We start from the raw sequence: 16,937 nt of genomic DNA, 5'->3' as shown, positions 1-16,937 counted from the left end.
ACACTACATCGGTGCGCTGGCAGAATGTCAGGGAAAAGTCGTGCCAGCAGCTTCTTTGGAGCGGTGTGTTTACCGCTAATCCACCGCTGCTCCCCATTGAAATCAACGGGGCAGCGCTGTAATACTGCTGGCTAAACGTCGCTATTGCTGGCGGTTTTAACCCTTTCTCAGCTGCTAGCGGGGGGCAAAAGCACCCCCGCTAGCAGCCGAAATGTGGCGCAATTCCGTCGCTAAAACGCAGCTAAAAATAGCAGCGTTTTACCGCCGACGCTATGGGCAGTGTGGTGTGAAAGGAGTCTTATTCATAACCACATAAGAATTGATAACGATAATTGGAAATGTCCCCAATGGTAAAACATATATAGTGATAAAAAAATGACTGAGGCTCTAACCCTTCACCACCCTATCCAGAAACTAACAAGAAAATCCTGAACACAAAGGGGGAATAACCAACAGACATGGTAATCCAATTGTTGGCATTTGCCGAGCCCTGGTTATAATAATGCACCCATATTTTTTTGTACTGTTTTTATTAAAATCTTTTGCAGATTCAGGTGGCAAGCACTTCACAAGTTTTGAGTCTGTTCGTTGGCATGGCCAACATAAGCACACCCCACTTTCTCTTTTGTTTTGTTTTCTCCAGTTAACATATGACATGCAAGGAGTGAGATTCTGTTAGAGTGGGAGGTGTGTGACCACAAGGGGGAGCAGTGTATACAAGTATGAGTCCAAAAGAAATACAAGATACAGTACATGGTGCAATTCCTTCACTTTTGGCGTCATTTAGAATAAAGTTTATACTGAGGGATCCCCTTACCTGTACCCTGAGGGTATCTGTTTTTTGGGATAGTCATTTTTGGAGAGAGTTGAGCTTCTCCCCCTTGCCCTAGCAGCAGGGTAGCTATTAAGCTTGTATTGCATCAATTCAGGGCTATAGTCCTCTTCCATTCCCTTCCTATTGCAGTGCAGGAAAGACAAGCAAACACAAAAAGGAGAAGACAGCCAAGGAGGTTAGACAAGCTGGAGAAAAGGATGAAAACACTGATTACAGGTAAAGGAGAACCCTGCACAAGGATTGTATAAAAAGCTGCAGAAAGCCCATTGGCAATACTTCCCCCATAGCGGTTGTGTCAGAACACCTCTAACTAAGAATGACACCTTCTTGCTGGATTCCACAATCACCATCAGAAACTCTTGGTGACCGGACACCTGTACCGGAGATGTTATGCAACTGTTTGTGCCTTTAACGTGCCACATTTTAGTTTTGGCTTCTAAAAACGTAAGTGTCACTGCACCACCTCTAAAATGAATTTTCAGCGGCCTTATCCATCTAACCCACACACACCTCAAAATTATGGTTTTACATTTTTACAGAAACATTCTAATGAATGGAAGTACAACAAAGGAAAAGTGTACTCTTATCAGTATTTTAGATATACAGGTAAAAAAAGACAGCAATTGATGCAAATATCCTTATCAATATATGTTTATGTTACAGATATAAATTATATACATACATAGGAGGAACAATATTTGCCGATTATATACACAGGTTTTGCTGCTTGCTTTCCAGTGCTACCTAATAGTTTTGCTTTACTGCTTCTTCTCACAATACAAGCCTAAGCCCCTGTACACACGGTCAGAGATTTCGACAACCAAATCCGTCGGATCTTGTCCGAAACTGTTGCATACACACGGTCGGACTAAGTTGTCGAAAAATCCGATCATTCAGAACGTGATGACGTAATTTCGTTACGATGGGACTACGTTCAGGCTAGTAGCCAATAGCTTTGATGTAGGAATTTGATCTGAGCATGTGTGGCACTTGGTCCGATCAAAATTCTCTACACATGATCGGAGTAGGTCCTATCGGACCAGTTGGTCGGAAAATATTTCCAACAAGTTGGAAAATTGGGTCCGACGGATATTCCGACGGAATCAGTCCGATGCATACCACACACAGTCGGATTATCCAACAACACGGTCCGATAGGACACATCCCGACGGATTCTCCGACCGTGTGTACAAGGGCTATGAGATAGCTGACGCACTGAAAACAATGCATTGTCTGAATGGCCAATATCACATCTCAACAACTGGTAAGCAGAATAACTAATAGCTCACCTATCCAGCCTTGTGACTAATCTACCAATCTCTACATTTAATGCAATAAGCAAAATCTAAAAGTGCACACATTGAGAAAATATGAAAAAGTCATAAAAATTACTTTAACCACTTGTCCACTAGTACTCTTTATAAACGATATAAGCTACAGCAGCCAGGTGTTTATTGTGGTCAAGTCGACTAGTGCAGGTAAATCAGAGGACTTGATAACTTTGACACTCCCCTATAAAAAAAAAGGTACCCCCCCACCCACTCCCGCCATAAATCACAGGTTTCAATACCCTCCTACAGGCCCTGGACAGGCATGGTGGGTGAACATAGTTGAAGACACTGGAGAAGAAGCTGATCAAGCACAATATGTGTTTGACAGGCTTCACTGGGGTCCATAAGTGACATTAGGGGTCCAAAGATAAAACAACTGAAGCAATACATATATTTTAAAACCCCTACCCCATGTACAAAAAAAATGATGGCAGTAAAAAAGAAAAAAAAAATTAAATCATAATTTTCTCCACTTTTGAGGTCATATAACCACTGCAGAAGAGAAGTTAAAGAAGTTGTAAAGGCAGGAGGTTTTTTTTATCTTAATGCATTCTATGCAAAAGGGACTACAAAGCAAGCTGTCCTCTGCTACCTTTTTAAGTAGCGTACAGAGCTCTGGGAGTCTTTCATATTAAAGAGGAGCTGCACCTTTAAAAAAATATTAAACCTCAGCAGCTACAAATACTGCAGCTGCTGACTTTTAATAAATGGACACTTACCTGTTCCAGGGTCCAGCGATGTCGGCAGCAGATGACGAGCAATCGCTCGTCTCTCAGCTGCCCCCGCCGCCATCCTAGGTAAGGGAATTGGGAAGTGAAGCGTTGCGGCTTCACTGCCCGGTTCCCTACTGCGCATGCGCGAGTCACGCTGCGCGTCTCTACTGGTCCCCGCTGTGTCCTGGAAACTGTGCGGCTAGCTTGTCCCAGAAGTGGGTGCAGATACCTGGATTATACAGGTATCTGCACCCCCCTCCCCCCTGAAAGGTGCCAATTGTGGCACCGGAGGGGGGGGGGGGGAGGGTTCTGATGAGCAGACCTTCCACTTTAGGGTGGAGGTCCGCTTTAAATGTGTTGAAAAACAAAGGTTGTATATAGTATGCTATAAAACAAAAAACAAACAAAACTATTAAAGAAGATTGCATTTTAAAACACACAAAAAATGTGTTGTACATGTTCCTGAGTCAGGACAGTGCAAAAATAAATAAAATTACCATAACTGCTTTAGGATGTATGTGGTGGGGATCATCGTTGGTCTCCCAGGTCTCCAAGTGCATGTCAGCTTCTCCCGATTATAACATATGCATGACAGGTTCTCAGGCTTTTCAGGAGGAACTGCAATATTAAGGAAAAAAAATACAGTTAGAACTGTGTTCTATGCAAAGGAACATAACATTTTTAACCACTTCAGCCCCGGACCAATTTTCAGCCTAAGGACCAGAGGTCTTTTTACAATTTCGCACTGCACTGCTTTAACTGGTAATTGTGCGGTCATGCAATGTTGTACCCAAACTAAATTTGCGTCCCTTTCTTCCCACAAATAGATCTTTCTTTTGATGGTATTTGATTGCCTCTGCGATTTTTATTTTTTGCGATATAAATGGAAAAAGACCGAAAATTTTGAGAAAAAAAATATATTTTCTACTTTTTGTTATAAGAAAAATCGAATAAACTCAATTTTAGTCATACATTTAGAGCAAAATTTATTCAACCACGTCTTTAGTAAAAAAAATGTCAATAAGCGTATATTTATTGGTTTGCGCAAAAGTTATAGCTTCTACAAACTAGAGTACATTTTCTGGAATTTACACAGCTTTTAATTTATGACTGCCGATCTCATTTCTTGAGGTGCTAAAATGGCAGGGCAGTCCAACCCCCCCCCCCCCCAAATGACCCCATTTTGGAAAGACACCCCAAGGAAATTGCTGAGGGGCATGTTGAGCCCATTGAATATTTTTTTTTGTCCCAAGTGATTGAATAACGACACAAAAAAAAAAGTTTACAAAAAGTTGTCACTAAATGATATATTGCTCACACGTGCCATAGTTATATGTGGAATTGCACCCCAAAATATATTCTGCTGCTTCTCCTGAGTACGGGGATACGACATATGTGGGACTTTTTGGGAGTCTAGCCGCGTACGGCACCCCGAAAACCAATCACGGCCTTCAGGATTTCTAAGGGTGCAAATTTTTGATTTCACTCCTCACTACCTATCACAGTTTCAAAGGCCATAAAATGCCAAAATAGCACAAAACCCCCCCAAATGACCCCATTTTGGAAAGTAGACACCCCAAGCTATTTACTGAGAGGCATGTTGAGTCCATGGAATATTTTATATTTTGCCACAAGTTGCAGGAATATTACAATTTTTTTTTTTGAACAAAGTTGTCACTAAATGATATATTGCTCACACATGCTATGGGCATAAGTGAAATTACACCCCAAAATAAATTCTGCTGCTTCTCCCGAGTATGGGGATACCACATGTGGGGGACTTTTTGGGAGCCTAGCCACGTACGAGCCCCCGAAAACCAAGCACCGCCTTCCGGATTTAAATATAAAACGCTACCAAAAAAAACTGTTAGCGATCGCAGGGATCAGGCCTGACTCTGCGAACGCTGCAGTTATGTGTTTAGTGTTTTGTAAGTGACAGTGATCGATCGATACTGCACTTGGGTGGGCTGGGCGGAGGGGCAAAAACGCAGGTGCTAGCAGGTATCTGGGCTGATCCCGCTAACAATGCGTTTTTTTGGAACCCTAAACTGCTGGGGACACTAGTATAGATCTGATCAGATCAGATATTGATCGGTTCAGATTCTATACCACTACGGGAGGTTTATGTTTTGCGCGTGGGTGTTAGCGGTACTGGCACTAACCTAGCGCTGCCTGGGGCGACGCAGACCCTGACCCTAAAACCTAATTGATATCACCCGCTGGGTGATCAGGGAGTTAAACCTTTATTGGGTAATAAATGGTGGGTGCCCTGATGCTATATAAAGCAAACTAACCAACCAGAGTCACCCGTAACACTTATACGGTGATCAGTGGTGAAAGGGTTAACTAGGGGCAATCAGGGGGGTTCAAATTTTCATTAGGTAGTATATGGGGGTCCCTGGCGCTATATAAAAACCTGACGGGGAACCTAAGTAACTAACTGGCTAACCAGCGTCACCAGTGACACTTATACGGTGATCGCTGGTGAAAGGGTTAATTAGGGGCAATCAGGGGGTTAAAACCATTACTGGGTAGTATATGGGAGTACCTAGCGCTATAAAAACCTGGCGGTGAAGCTAAAAAAAATAACTAGCTACCCAACGGCACCAGTGACACTAATGCAGCGATCAGAAAAACGATCGCTTAGTGACACTGGCAAAAGGGGGTGAAAGGGTTAACTCTAGGGGCAATCAGGGGGTTAAACCTTTATTTTGGGGGGGGGGGTAGGGGGCTACCTTGGACCTAACACTAACTGCCCTGACACTTTTTTACTGTCACAACTGACACTGAATGCAGTGATCAGTAAATAAATGATCGGATCGCTCCTGAAGTGAAACGGACCGGCGCATCCAGCGGGAGGGGGTCCGATCGGACCCCCCCACCCGCTGGAAGGCAAGCACATGTACGTGCTTGTGCCTGTACATGCCATTCTGATGACGTACATTGCCATGCGGCGGTCCTTAAGTGGTTAATAGTTATCCCTTGCGAGTAAAAGTAAGCATCTCCTATAAGGCCAAACTCTTTCATAACTTATCCTCCAAATTAGTATCCTTCCTAAAAACCTTCTTGAATTAGATGCCCTTTACCATACACATTACACATTATAAAGCCCTGCTATCCCTCAGTGGCTATTTCCATCCCCCCCACCTCAATTTATTCAGAACCGCTCATTTTTTTTTTATCAACTCCTTCCGTCTCCACTTCCCCTCCTTATTACCTCCTTTATACCTCTATTCTTCACCTCCTTTTCCCTACAAATTTGGAAAACTGAAATATACAGTAAGTGAGATCCCAAACTCATATCCAAGATGTCTCACATACTGTTATTGCACATTTGAGGTCTTTACTATAATAGCCCGTACTATTTTCCAACAGTTATTAACCAAATTGTTAATTACCGTGTACATTATCGAACTGTACAATTCTCAACAAAGAAAAAAAAAAAAATTTTTATTATGTAGTATATATTTTAACCATTCACTGTTCAAATGGGGGAAAAAAAAAAGTTCCCTTTAAAGCTGAATTCCCGATATGCTTTTTATTTCGTTGCATAGTTATAATGGCCTAGCTTAGATCAATGCAAGTATGAATATTCAATACCTGGCTGATCTCAGAAAAGGGGAGGATCACTATAGTAGCCACTTCTATGACTACAGTGATCCAATCCCACCCCTCCACCCCCCCCCCCCCCCCGTCTTCCAGATCCTGTGCCAAGTGGCTGCCCTGCTGCATAGTAACCACAGGAGGTTGGTCACTTGGCACAAACACCATTCAGAGAACACCTTTTATTTTTCTTAATGGTGCATTTGAGTCCCATTGTGTATTACAGTAATAGTGTGAATGGACCCCAAGATCAGCCAGATTGTATACAGAGGTTTTCTCTCTCTCACACAGACATATGACCATTGCTTGATTTAGTCACTGACCAGATTTTGATACAATGATCTGATGTTTCTAGGCTGTCTTTCGTCTGGTTGAATTTGGTTTATCAGAACCACAAATGTAATAATCAGTGCTGGAGATCTCAGCATTTACCACATTTTCTGTTCGTTTTTCTTTTTAAAAGAATATGTTCACCTTTCATAACATGTTACACCCATATTCGGAGTATAACATGATATGTTATGAATGCATCAGCCCCTGCATCTCCCTGATCCCCACTGTGTCAGATAACGGCGTTCTTCTCCACCGCTGTAAAAAAAAAAAACAACCAAAAAATAAAATAAAAACACGTGGATGAGTGGGGCTCCACCCACGTCACTCATTTACAGTGCTCTGTAAATAGAAAACTACAAGTTTCGGCAGCCTTGCAGTTTTCAATTAACTATCACGGCACAGTGAGCGCTGTGGTAGTTCATTCATTCTTCCCGTTAGCATGTATCGGCTTCCCCGTACCAGGAAGCTGATACACAAAGAGGTCCGCAGGAGACCGCTGGTGCAATGCTATACAGGCTCCTGCAACAAAAAAATAATAAATGCACATTTTTTTACCTGTAAAAAAAAAAATAATGTGCATTTATTTTTTTCGGAAAAGATGAACTTATCCTTTAAGCCTTTGTTTTCTTTGCACCTCGTCTTTGCCTTTATGTCCCGTTTTTGAGTAGCTCTGTCCCTTTACAGGAACCAAGTAGCACGCTACCCCCAGCGCCTATATGCGTCTACCGAGCTAAAAATATTGGCAGCAAGACATTCTTCTGTCGTCCCTTCTTATAGGAGATATTCAGGGTGTGTGGCTCTCCTACCCAAACTGGTGATTTGGAGAACAGCATCCTAGGAACTGGAGCCATTCCCGCTGTGTATTGAGAACTGCATATATATTTGGTGAATCACTGTATACACTGGTGAATGGGGAACCTTAACAAAATATTTAAAGCCAACAGAACTCTTACAGCCTACATTGATGAATGTTCCCATCAGAGTCGTTTTAATCTGTCCATGTAGATCTGTACTGCAGGAGAGCAAATTGACTGAGATCGAGGTCGGCTGGTAGGTCACCCTGGACGTTGTCTCGTTGATGACGGTATACTGGCTCGGTTGAATGCGCCGATCGTCAACTTCCCAGTACAATTCATTACTCTTGATATTGTAGTTATTTTGCAGCAAACAGGTATGATTTAATATACAGTATGCAGTGACATTGGAATAAGCTTCTGCGAAAGGTATCTGGGGGCTGATAGAAGTGCAGGACGAGGCAGAGGAACCACCTGCAACAAGAGTAAAAAAAAAATTTAATATTAGTTACTACTACAAAAAAAAAATTGTTACTGACCAGGAACAAGTACGTGGATAAAGTATTCTGACTTTTTATGAACTTCCTGGTCTTAACATTAAGAGGTAAAGCTGATCCAGTGAATATCCGATTGCCTCTTGGGGGATCAGAAAGGAATTTTCTCCGCCGCTGGAGAAAATTGGTTCATACTTTGCTTTTTTGTTTGCCTTTCTCTTAATCAACTGTGGGTATGGTATTGTGCATTTAGGATTGTAAAAAAACAAAAACAAAATAATAATAATAATAATAATAATAATAATAATAATAATAATAATAATAATTTCCCCTCTTTGGTTGAACTAACTATGTAACTGATACTTGTTCTTGGTCGCGGACACCTCATGAATCAAGGTAAAGAGAGAGGCAGGCAAATAAAAACCAAGAGTAATAAGAGTAATAAGCGTAATAAGCACAAGTAAATAATTCCCACCTCCATTCAGCTATCTCATTTATAATGAGAAACTGTAGTCTACAGCAATCTATATTTTTCTGTTTCCAATGCTTACCTGAGGCCCCTTTCCATCCAGCTATGTACACAAATGTCTGAGCCATCTGAAATTCTCCTTCCCAATTGGCTGAGTAACAGCAGCAGCACCGTTGGCTCATACTGCTGTCAGCTAGCCAATCAGGAGAGAGCGGGGAAGAGTTCTGTGTCTGAATGGACACAGGGATCTGTGACTCAGCTCAGGTGCCCCCATAGCAAGCTGCTTGCTGTGGTGGCACTGACCATGAGGGGAGGGAGGAGTCAGGAGCATAGAAGGACCCGAGAAGAGGAGGATCTGGGCTACTCTGTGCAAATCCACTGCAACACAGCAGGTAAGTATAACATGTTTGATATTTTTAAAGGAAAAAAAATCCACAAGACTTTACAATCAAGTGAGGATATTCATCCACCAAAAAGGTGTAACCATAAGACAACACAATATGCAACATTGTACGGATCAATCATAGTTGCAGTTCAGCCACTTGATCGCTCTTACAGGCAGCGGGAGGAGAGGGGATGGGACGATCAGCGAGTCAGAGAATGAATCCACTGCCAGCGGATGTGAGCCACAGATTTCGGAGGGACAGATGGTCCCCAGTCATCTCTAAGACCCTTGGAGGCCTGGGCGTGAAGTTATGACATCATGTCCAGTAAACAAAGCCAAGGACACGGCTGGAAAGGCTGACAGAGTTTGCGCAATTTTAAAGCGCAACATGTTGGGTATCTGTTTACTCAGAGCAAGATTTTACATTGTACAGGAAAAAAATTGGGCTAACTTTATGGTTTTGTTTTTTTTATTCATGAAACTTTTTTCGTGGCTAAAAACAACATCTAATATTTGGGGGTTCTGAGTAATTTTCTAGAAAGAAAATGTTGATTTTAACATGTAGGAGCGAAGCGCCAGAATTGGCCTGGATGGGAGGTGGTTAAAACAGAATATTCAGATTCTTGCACAAGCTCAGTTGTGACTGGTTCCTATTGAAGGAAACATGAGATACTAAAATAGAAAAGTCAGACAAAATTCTACCTTCAAAATATACCAATTCTGTAAATGCCTTTGGTTTCTGCTCACATCTACACTCCTGTCTTGAGTTTATATTTCTAAAGTGCTCTATTTGACAAGTAAAGATCGTGGATACTGGACTTGCTTTTCCTTCAGCCATCTGTGATATAAATAATCCTGACATGCTTACATACACAGAATTATCCAGCACAGAGAGCGCGACTCTTCGCTACGCTGGCTTTTAAGGCATTGGTGTGCTCAGGACAAAACATCTCATGGGTGGTCCCCTATTTCAGATCAAGGTTACAGGTGGTCTTGTCAGGAAACCCCCTAGCTAATTTAAGCTCCCCCGCTGCTGCACTGTGTCTCTAGGTCAGTGATGGAGAACCTTGGCACCCCAGATGTTTTGGAACTACGTTTCCCATGATGCTCATGCACTCTGCAGTGTAGTTGAACATCATGGGATATGTAGTCCCAAAACATCTGGAGTGCCAAGGTTTCGCCATCACTGTCCTAGGTAAATATTTTGTGCCTTCAGGAGCAGAGTGTTGACCTACGCCCAGATAAAGTGCTCGGACCCAAGTGGTCAATTGTCAGATCTAAAAACCTCCACCTGAAAAGGAGGAGAAAGGAATTAATCTGGTGTAAGCTCCAGGAATATCAGACATGGAGCTTACACATGAGACTAGGATTCCCCACTCTCCCAGAGAGGCAGGGGACCAACAGGAAGGCAAGGATCATACGTGAAGGTACAAGAGCACCTGTTACTTTGAATTGAATGAGTTAAAGTGACTTATGCTGTGCTCAACCTGCATAATAAATTCCAAGTTACAGACCCTTCCATGACTCGGCATACCTGCAGCGATAATGACGGCACAAAAACTGAAAACGTAGGAGATCATGTTGGCGGCACCTAGAAAAAATTGAAATAAAAAAAACAAACAAACAATCTGAATAAAATAAGGTATTTATGTTTTGTTATGAAAGATTTAAATACAAAGACAAAGAGCACTCCTGACAAAGAACAATACAATCTATTTTACTTACTGATGAATTGTTAAATGTATTTTAAACCTTGCTGTAAGTACTTTTTTTTTTTATTTCTTTAATGAGAAAAGTGAAATTTCAACATAAAGCTTTGAGGATATCCATCTATACAGTGCCTTGCAAAAGTATTCGGCCCACTTGAACTTTTCAACCTTTTGCCACATTTCAGGCTTCAAACAAAGATATAAAATTTACATTTTTTGTGAAGAATCACCAACAAGTGGGACACAATTGTGAAGTGCAACAAAATCTATTGGATATTTTAAACTTTTTTAGCAAATAAAAAACCGAAAAGCGGTGCGTGCAAAATTATTCGGCCCCTTTACTTTCAGTGCAGCAAACTCACTCCAGAAGTTCAGCAAGGATCTCTGAATGATCCAATGTTGTCCTAAATGACTGATGGTGATAAATAGAATCCACCTGTGTGTAATCAAGTCTCTGTATAAATGCACCTGCTCTGTGATAGTCTCAGGGTTCTGTTGAAAGCGCAGAGAGCATCATGAAGACCAAGGAACACACCAGGCAGGTCCGTAATACTGCTGTGCAGAAGTTTGAAGCCGGATTTGGATACAAAAAGATTTTCCAAGCTTTAAACATCCCAAGGAGCACTGTGCAAGCGATCATTTTGAAATGGGAGTATCAGACCACTGCAAATCTACCAAGACCTGGCCGTCCCTCTAAACTTTCAGCTCAGACAAGGAGAAGACTGATCAGAGATGCAGCCAAGAGGCCCATGATCACTCTGGATGAACTGCAGAGAACTACAGCTGAGGTGGGAGAGTCTGTCCATAGGACAACAATCAGTCGTACACTGCACAAATCTGGCCTTTATGGAAGAGTGGCAAGAAGAAAGCCATTTCTCAAAGATATCCATAAAAAGTCTCGTCTAAAGTTTGCCACAAGCCACCTGGGAGACACACCAAACATGTGGAAGAAGGTGCTCTGGTCAGATGAAACCAAAATCAAACTTCTTGCCCACAACGCAAAACGATATGTTTGGCGTTAAAGCAACACAGCTCATCACCCTCAACACACCATCCCCACTGTCAAACATGGTGGTGGCAGCATCATGGTTTGGGCCTGCTTTTCTTCAGCAGGGACAGGGAAGATGGTTAAAATTGAGGGGAAGATGGATGCAGCCAAATACAGGACCATTCTGGATGAAAACCTGTTGGAGTCTGCAAAAGACCTGAAACTGGGACGGAGATTTATCTTCCAACAAGAATGATCCCAAACATACAGCAAAATCTACAAAGGAATGGTTCACAAATAAACGTATCCAGGTGTTAGAATGGCCAAGTCAAAGTCCAGACCTGAATCCAATCGAGGATCTGTGGAAAGAGCTGAAAACTGCTGTTCACAAACGCTCTCCCATCCAACCTCACTGAGCTCAAGCTGTTTTGCAAGGAAGAATGGGCAAGAATTTCAGTCTCTCGATGTGCAAAACTGATAGAGACATACCCCAAGCGACTTGCAGCTGTAATCGCAGCAAAAGGTGGCTCTACAAAGTATTAACGCAAGGGGGGCCGAATACTTTTGCACGCCCCACTTTTCATTTTTTTATTAGTTAAAAAAGTTTCAAAAATCCAATAGATTTCGTTCCACTTCACAATTGTGTCCCACTTGTTGGTGATTCTTCACAAAAAATAAAAATGTATATCTTTATAAATGAAACCTGAAATGTGGCAAAAGGTTGAAAAGTTCAAGGGAGCCGAATACTTTCGCAAGGCACTGTATATCGATCCATCTACAATATGTATAAAATCTACAGATAAACTTCTTTAGAAACCTGGATTTTCCGTTTAGCAAGTCAATGGCAGGTTCAGACAAACTGCACTAAAAACATGCTGGTTCCAGGCCAGCTATACGCTAGTTACTGCTCAGGATCAGTTTTGGGGCTCATTCAAATAGGTAATGAATGCATAGTGTCTGCTGGGCTCTGTGCACCCACTCCTGCCCCCCCCCCCCCCATGTACAATTTTAACATGTGACAGTGTTAGTGCACCCGCTCTGTCTGTGCCCACTGCTAGTCTGCCTGTGTGCAGCTCCAATGTGGATGAAGACGCAGCAAAATACATACAGTTTGTGTAAGAGGCTCATCACCCATCTGAATGAGCCCATAGGGCCCATTCACACCTACACATTACATACATCTATTTGTTGCAGCGTCATTCATTTCCAGTGGAAGCCCAACATAACAGGTACACACCACCACACGCAGGGTGCAATTTTCAGTCCACTGGGGTGCAGTGGCACCCCATTCAAATGAATGGGCTGCCCTAAAGAATACGTGTGGAATGCTGCAGCTGAACATCTGTTACAGACAAAATTAGCATTGCTTTCCAGTAAATCTCATTTATAAGACACTCCGGGAAAATCAGCTTGCCTGGAATTCTAGAGCTTGATACAAGTTCATAGGTTATTTAATGTGATAATTAGCAACTACATTTCCAGTAATAATAAAACAGTTTTATTGTAATGAAAATTGCTCTGACAACTGAAGTTGTTTCTCTTTATTCACATGAAGCGGCATGCTTTTAATTCAGAGAAGCAGAAAGTGTATTAAAGGGATTGTGCTGGGAGAAGTTTTATCTGTAACCCTTCCCTTTTGATATGCATACTCCTCACTGATTGAACATGAAACATGAGTATGCACATCTAACGGAATACCGGGGTTGCCTTCTTACATAATTATATAAAACATTCTATATGCAGAGAGGACAATTTCTGTAGACACTTGATCTTTCTAGAACAGCTTTTCAAAGTACAGCTGGGAAAAGGCAAACAGTTATAGCAGCTCCATGGCTAAGTGGTTAACACTTCCGCCTGGCAGCACTCGGGTCATCGGTTTGAATACCAACCATAATACCTGCCTGGAGTTTGCATGTTGTCCTTGTACCTGCATGCTCTTCCTCCTACACTCCAAAGACATGCTAGTGGGCTGATTGACTCCTGCTTAAATTGTCCCTAGTACCGTAGGAGTAGTAATGTGAGTTAGCAGGGTGGATTTGATTTAAATCACTAGTAAAAAAGCTTGAATTAAATGAACAAGATTTAAATCATAATATTTAACCGCTTGCCGAACAGTTATACTGCAGCAGATTGCCTAGGCTGCGCAAATTGCCATAGGCTTGTACAGGGTGATCGTTGGGCATGCCGATTGGACAGCGGGGGAGCCAATCAGTGGGTCCGGTGGACTCTATGTCCGCCGGCTGCCCACAATCATTCCCTGTAGTGACAGAATGGGGATCTGTCATAGTAAACAAGGCAGATCTCTGTTCTGACAGGGGATGACACACAGATCCGGTCTTTCTGCTATGCAGGAAAATGGATCTGCGTGTTGTCCCAGGCAGCCCATCCGCCCGCATAGTTAGAAACAAAGTGAGGGAACACAGTTAACCCCTTGATTGCCCCGTTAAACCCTTCCCTGCCACTGCCATTAGTAAATCGTTAGTGCATATTTTTAGCACTGATCACTACAATGACGCTGGTTCGCAAAAAACAAAAAAAAAAACACACACACACACACACACACACACACACACACACACCAACTCAGGTGTCTGCCAGCCGCAATCCCACAAAAAAAAAAAATCCCTAATCAAACGCTATTACTAGGAGAAATAAAATAATAAATAAATTATATATATATATATATATATATATATATATATATATATATATATAGTCCCATATCCTATTTTTTTTACCAAACATATGTAGTAGAATACAAATTGACCTAAATTGATTTTTTTTTTTTCCTTTTTTGCACTATAAAAATAAAAAATAAAATAAAAAACACCACACAAAACAAAAATCGCAGCGGTGATCAAACACCACCAAAAGAAAGCTCTATTTGTGGGAAAAAAAAAAGGACGTCCATTTTATTTGGTACAGGTCACATGACTGCGCAACTGTCAGTTAAAGTAACGCAGTGCCATATCGCAAAAAATGGCCCGTCATTAAGGGGGCAAATCCTTCTGGGGTTGAAGTGGTTAAAGAGCAACTGTCATCTGTCCCGCAGCGGCTTCTCCTCTGACCCACTGTGACATACCGACAGTCCTATTCACTTTAATGGGACAGCTGGTGATGTGGCATTGACACAAGGTGCTAACAGGCGCTGCTATGATGGCTCTGAAATGACGGCTCTGAAATGACAAGTGCTCTTTAACCACTTAAGGACCAGGCCTCTTTTTCAGAATTGGTGTTTACATGTTTAAAACAGTTTTTTTTGCTAGAAAATTACTTCGAAAAAAAACCAATATAAAATGTTTGGGGGTTCTAACACCCTAGAGAATAAAATTGCGGTCATTGAAATACTTTTTTTCACACCGTATTTGCGCAGCGGTCTTACAAGCACACTTTTTTGGGAAAAAATTCACTTTTTTGAATAAAAAAATAAGACAACAGTAAAATTAGCCCAATTTTTTTTTATATTGTGAAAGATAATAGTACGCCGAGTAAATTAATACCAAACATGTCACGCTTCAAAATTGCGCCCGCTCGTGGAATTGCGTCAAACTTTTAGCCTCAAAAATCTCCATAAGCAACATTTAAAAAATTCTACAGGTTGCATTTTTTGCGTTACAGAGGAGGTCTGGGGCTAGAATTATTGCTCTCGCTCTACCGATCGCGGCGATACCTCACGTGTGGTTTGACCACCGTTTTCATATGCGGGCGCTACTCACGTATGCGCAAGCTCGTCATGACTGGGTGTTTTTTTAAAAAAATATTTTTTTTTCTTATTTTAATTGATTTTATTTATTTTTACACTGTTTAAAAAAAAAAAAAAAAAAGGGATCACTTTTATTCCTATTACAAGGAATGTAAACACCCCTTGTAATAGAAAAAAAGCATGACAGGTCCTCTTAAATATGAGATCTGGGGTCAAAGTGTCCTCAGATCTCATATTTGGGCTAAAATGCAAAAAAAAAAAAAAAAAAAAAAAATATACCTTTAAGAGGTATGGGCAGAAGTGACGTTTTGACGTCGCTTCCGCCCTCCTATGGTATAGAGACAAGTGGGGGCCATCTTAGCCTCACTTGTCTCTATGCCTAGCAGACGAAAGGACCCGATCGCCTCCGCCGCTACCGACGGCTCCGGTAAGTGGCGGAAGGTGCGGGAGGGGGGGTGGCACCTCTCCCGCCGCCGATAGCGGTGATCTCGCTGCGAATCCGCCGCAGAGACCACCGTTATCGTACAGCCGACCGCCGCCTGAAGAGATGGATATCTCGGTTGTGGCAGCAGCTGCTGCCGTTACCGAGATATCCCTCTTCAAAAATAGGACGTACATCGTCGTGCGGCGGTCGGCAAGTGGTTAAATGTAAGGACTTATTCTTTCTGGTTGTCGGAATTTTAAATATTTACAAACAAAATCAAAGGTTTCCCCATTTAGAATAGGCGGTCAGGTTAGTAAAACAACGATATCAGAACCGATTCAATCATACAGTTTGTAGTGCACATAGATTTGCAAAACAATGGGATAAAAGGAATATTCCTGAACTTTATTTTACCTCATGGTTACTGTGAAACTGTGTGAAAGCATCAATGCAGTACATGTTATCTCAGCTTGCATTCATTGAATGAGTTTACCAAAAATGTAAATATTGCAGAATATACAGCCTCATGCTACATAACCAAGCACCATTTCATGCTGAATAAACAAAATTATTAAAATGTATCTTAACCACTTAAAGAGGAGGGCCGTTAAAAAAAAAAAAAAAATTAAAAAAGTCAGCAGCTGCAAACACTGCAGCTTCTGACTTAATAAGCCGACTTACCTGTCCAGGGCGCCCGCGATGTCGGCCGACCCGTCCCTCGGCTCTCGGCGCCGCCATTCCTTCTAAGGGAAACAGGCAGTGGAGCCTTGCGGCTTCACTGCCCGCTTTCTACTGCGCATGCGCGAGTTGCGCAGCGCTTTGTGAATGGGACGCGCTGTGTTCTGGGACACACAGTTCCCAGAACACAGCGCGACCCATTACCCAGAAGACAACGCGTTGAGGAGAGAAGAAAGAAGATCTCTGCGGAAGAGGAAGATTAGGATTATGTGCCTAGCAACAGGCATTTCTGGTAAGTAAAAAAAAAAAAAATAATAATTTTCTTCATTTTTTTTTTTTTTTTAGATTTTTTTGTCATTTAAAAAAAAAAAAAAAAAATTCAGGGTGGCCCTCCACTTTAAGGACAGCCCACCGCATATATACTGTGGCAGGGCAGCCTTAATGCTTGATGCGTGGGTCCGGCGGCTGAGATCGCTCC

At 42.0% G+C, this 16,937-nt stretch overlaps 1 protein-coding gene across 4 annotated transcripts in view; it reads right to left on the bottom strand.

The window, feature by feature from the left end:
• Nucleotides 1-16,937, bottom strand: part of IL6ST (interleukin 6 cytokine family signal transducer) — a 104,182-nt gene that overhangs the window by 50,696 nt on the left and 36,549 nt on the right. Inside the window, exons 2-5 of one of the 4 annotated variants that reach the window (XM_077462704.1) lie at nucleotides 10,492-10,548; nucleotides 7,769-8,083; nucleotides 3,377-3,497; nucleotides 818-955 (exon numbers count right to left, since the gene is read on the bottom strand). In XM_077462704.1, coding sequence (XP_077318830.1) covers nucleotides 818-955; nucleotides 3,377-3,497; nucleotides 7,769-8,083; nucleotides 10,492-10,537 — 620 coding nt within the window. In that variant the 5' untranslated portion in view covers nucleotides 10,538-10,548. The remainder of the gene's footprint in view (nucleotides 1-817; nucleotides 956-3,376; nucleotides 3,498-7,768; nucleotides 8,084-10,491; nucleotides 10,549-16,937) is intronic. The other 3 variants (XM_077462705.1, XM_077462707.1, XM_077462706.1) reach the window with 3 other exon arrangements.

Source organism: Lithobates pipiens, unplaced genomic scaffold (genome assembly GCF_037356315.1).
Source record: "Lithobates pipiens isolate NorthernLeopardFrog02 unplaced genomic scaffold, aLitPip1_a1.2 Scaffold_3, whole genome shotgun sequence".
Taxonomy (NCBI): domain Eukaryota; kingdom Metazoa; phylum Chordata; class Amphibia; order Anura; family Ranidae; genus Lithobates; species Lithobates pipiens.
This window is presented reverse-complemented; position numbering and strand designations above follow the sequence as displayed.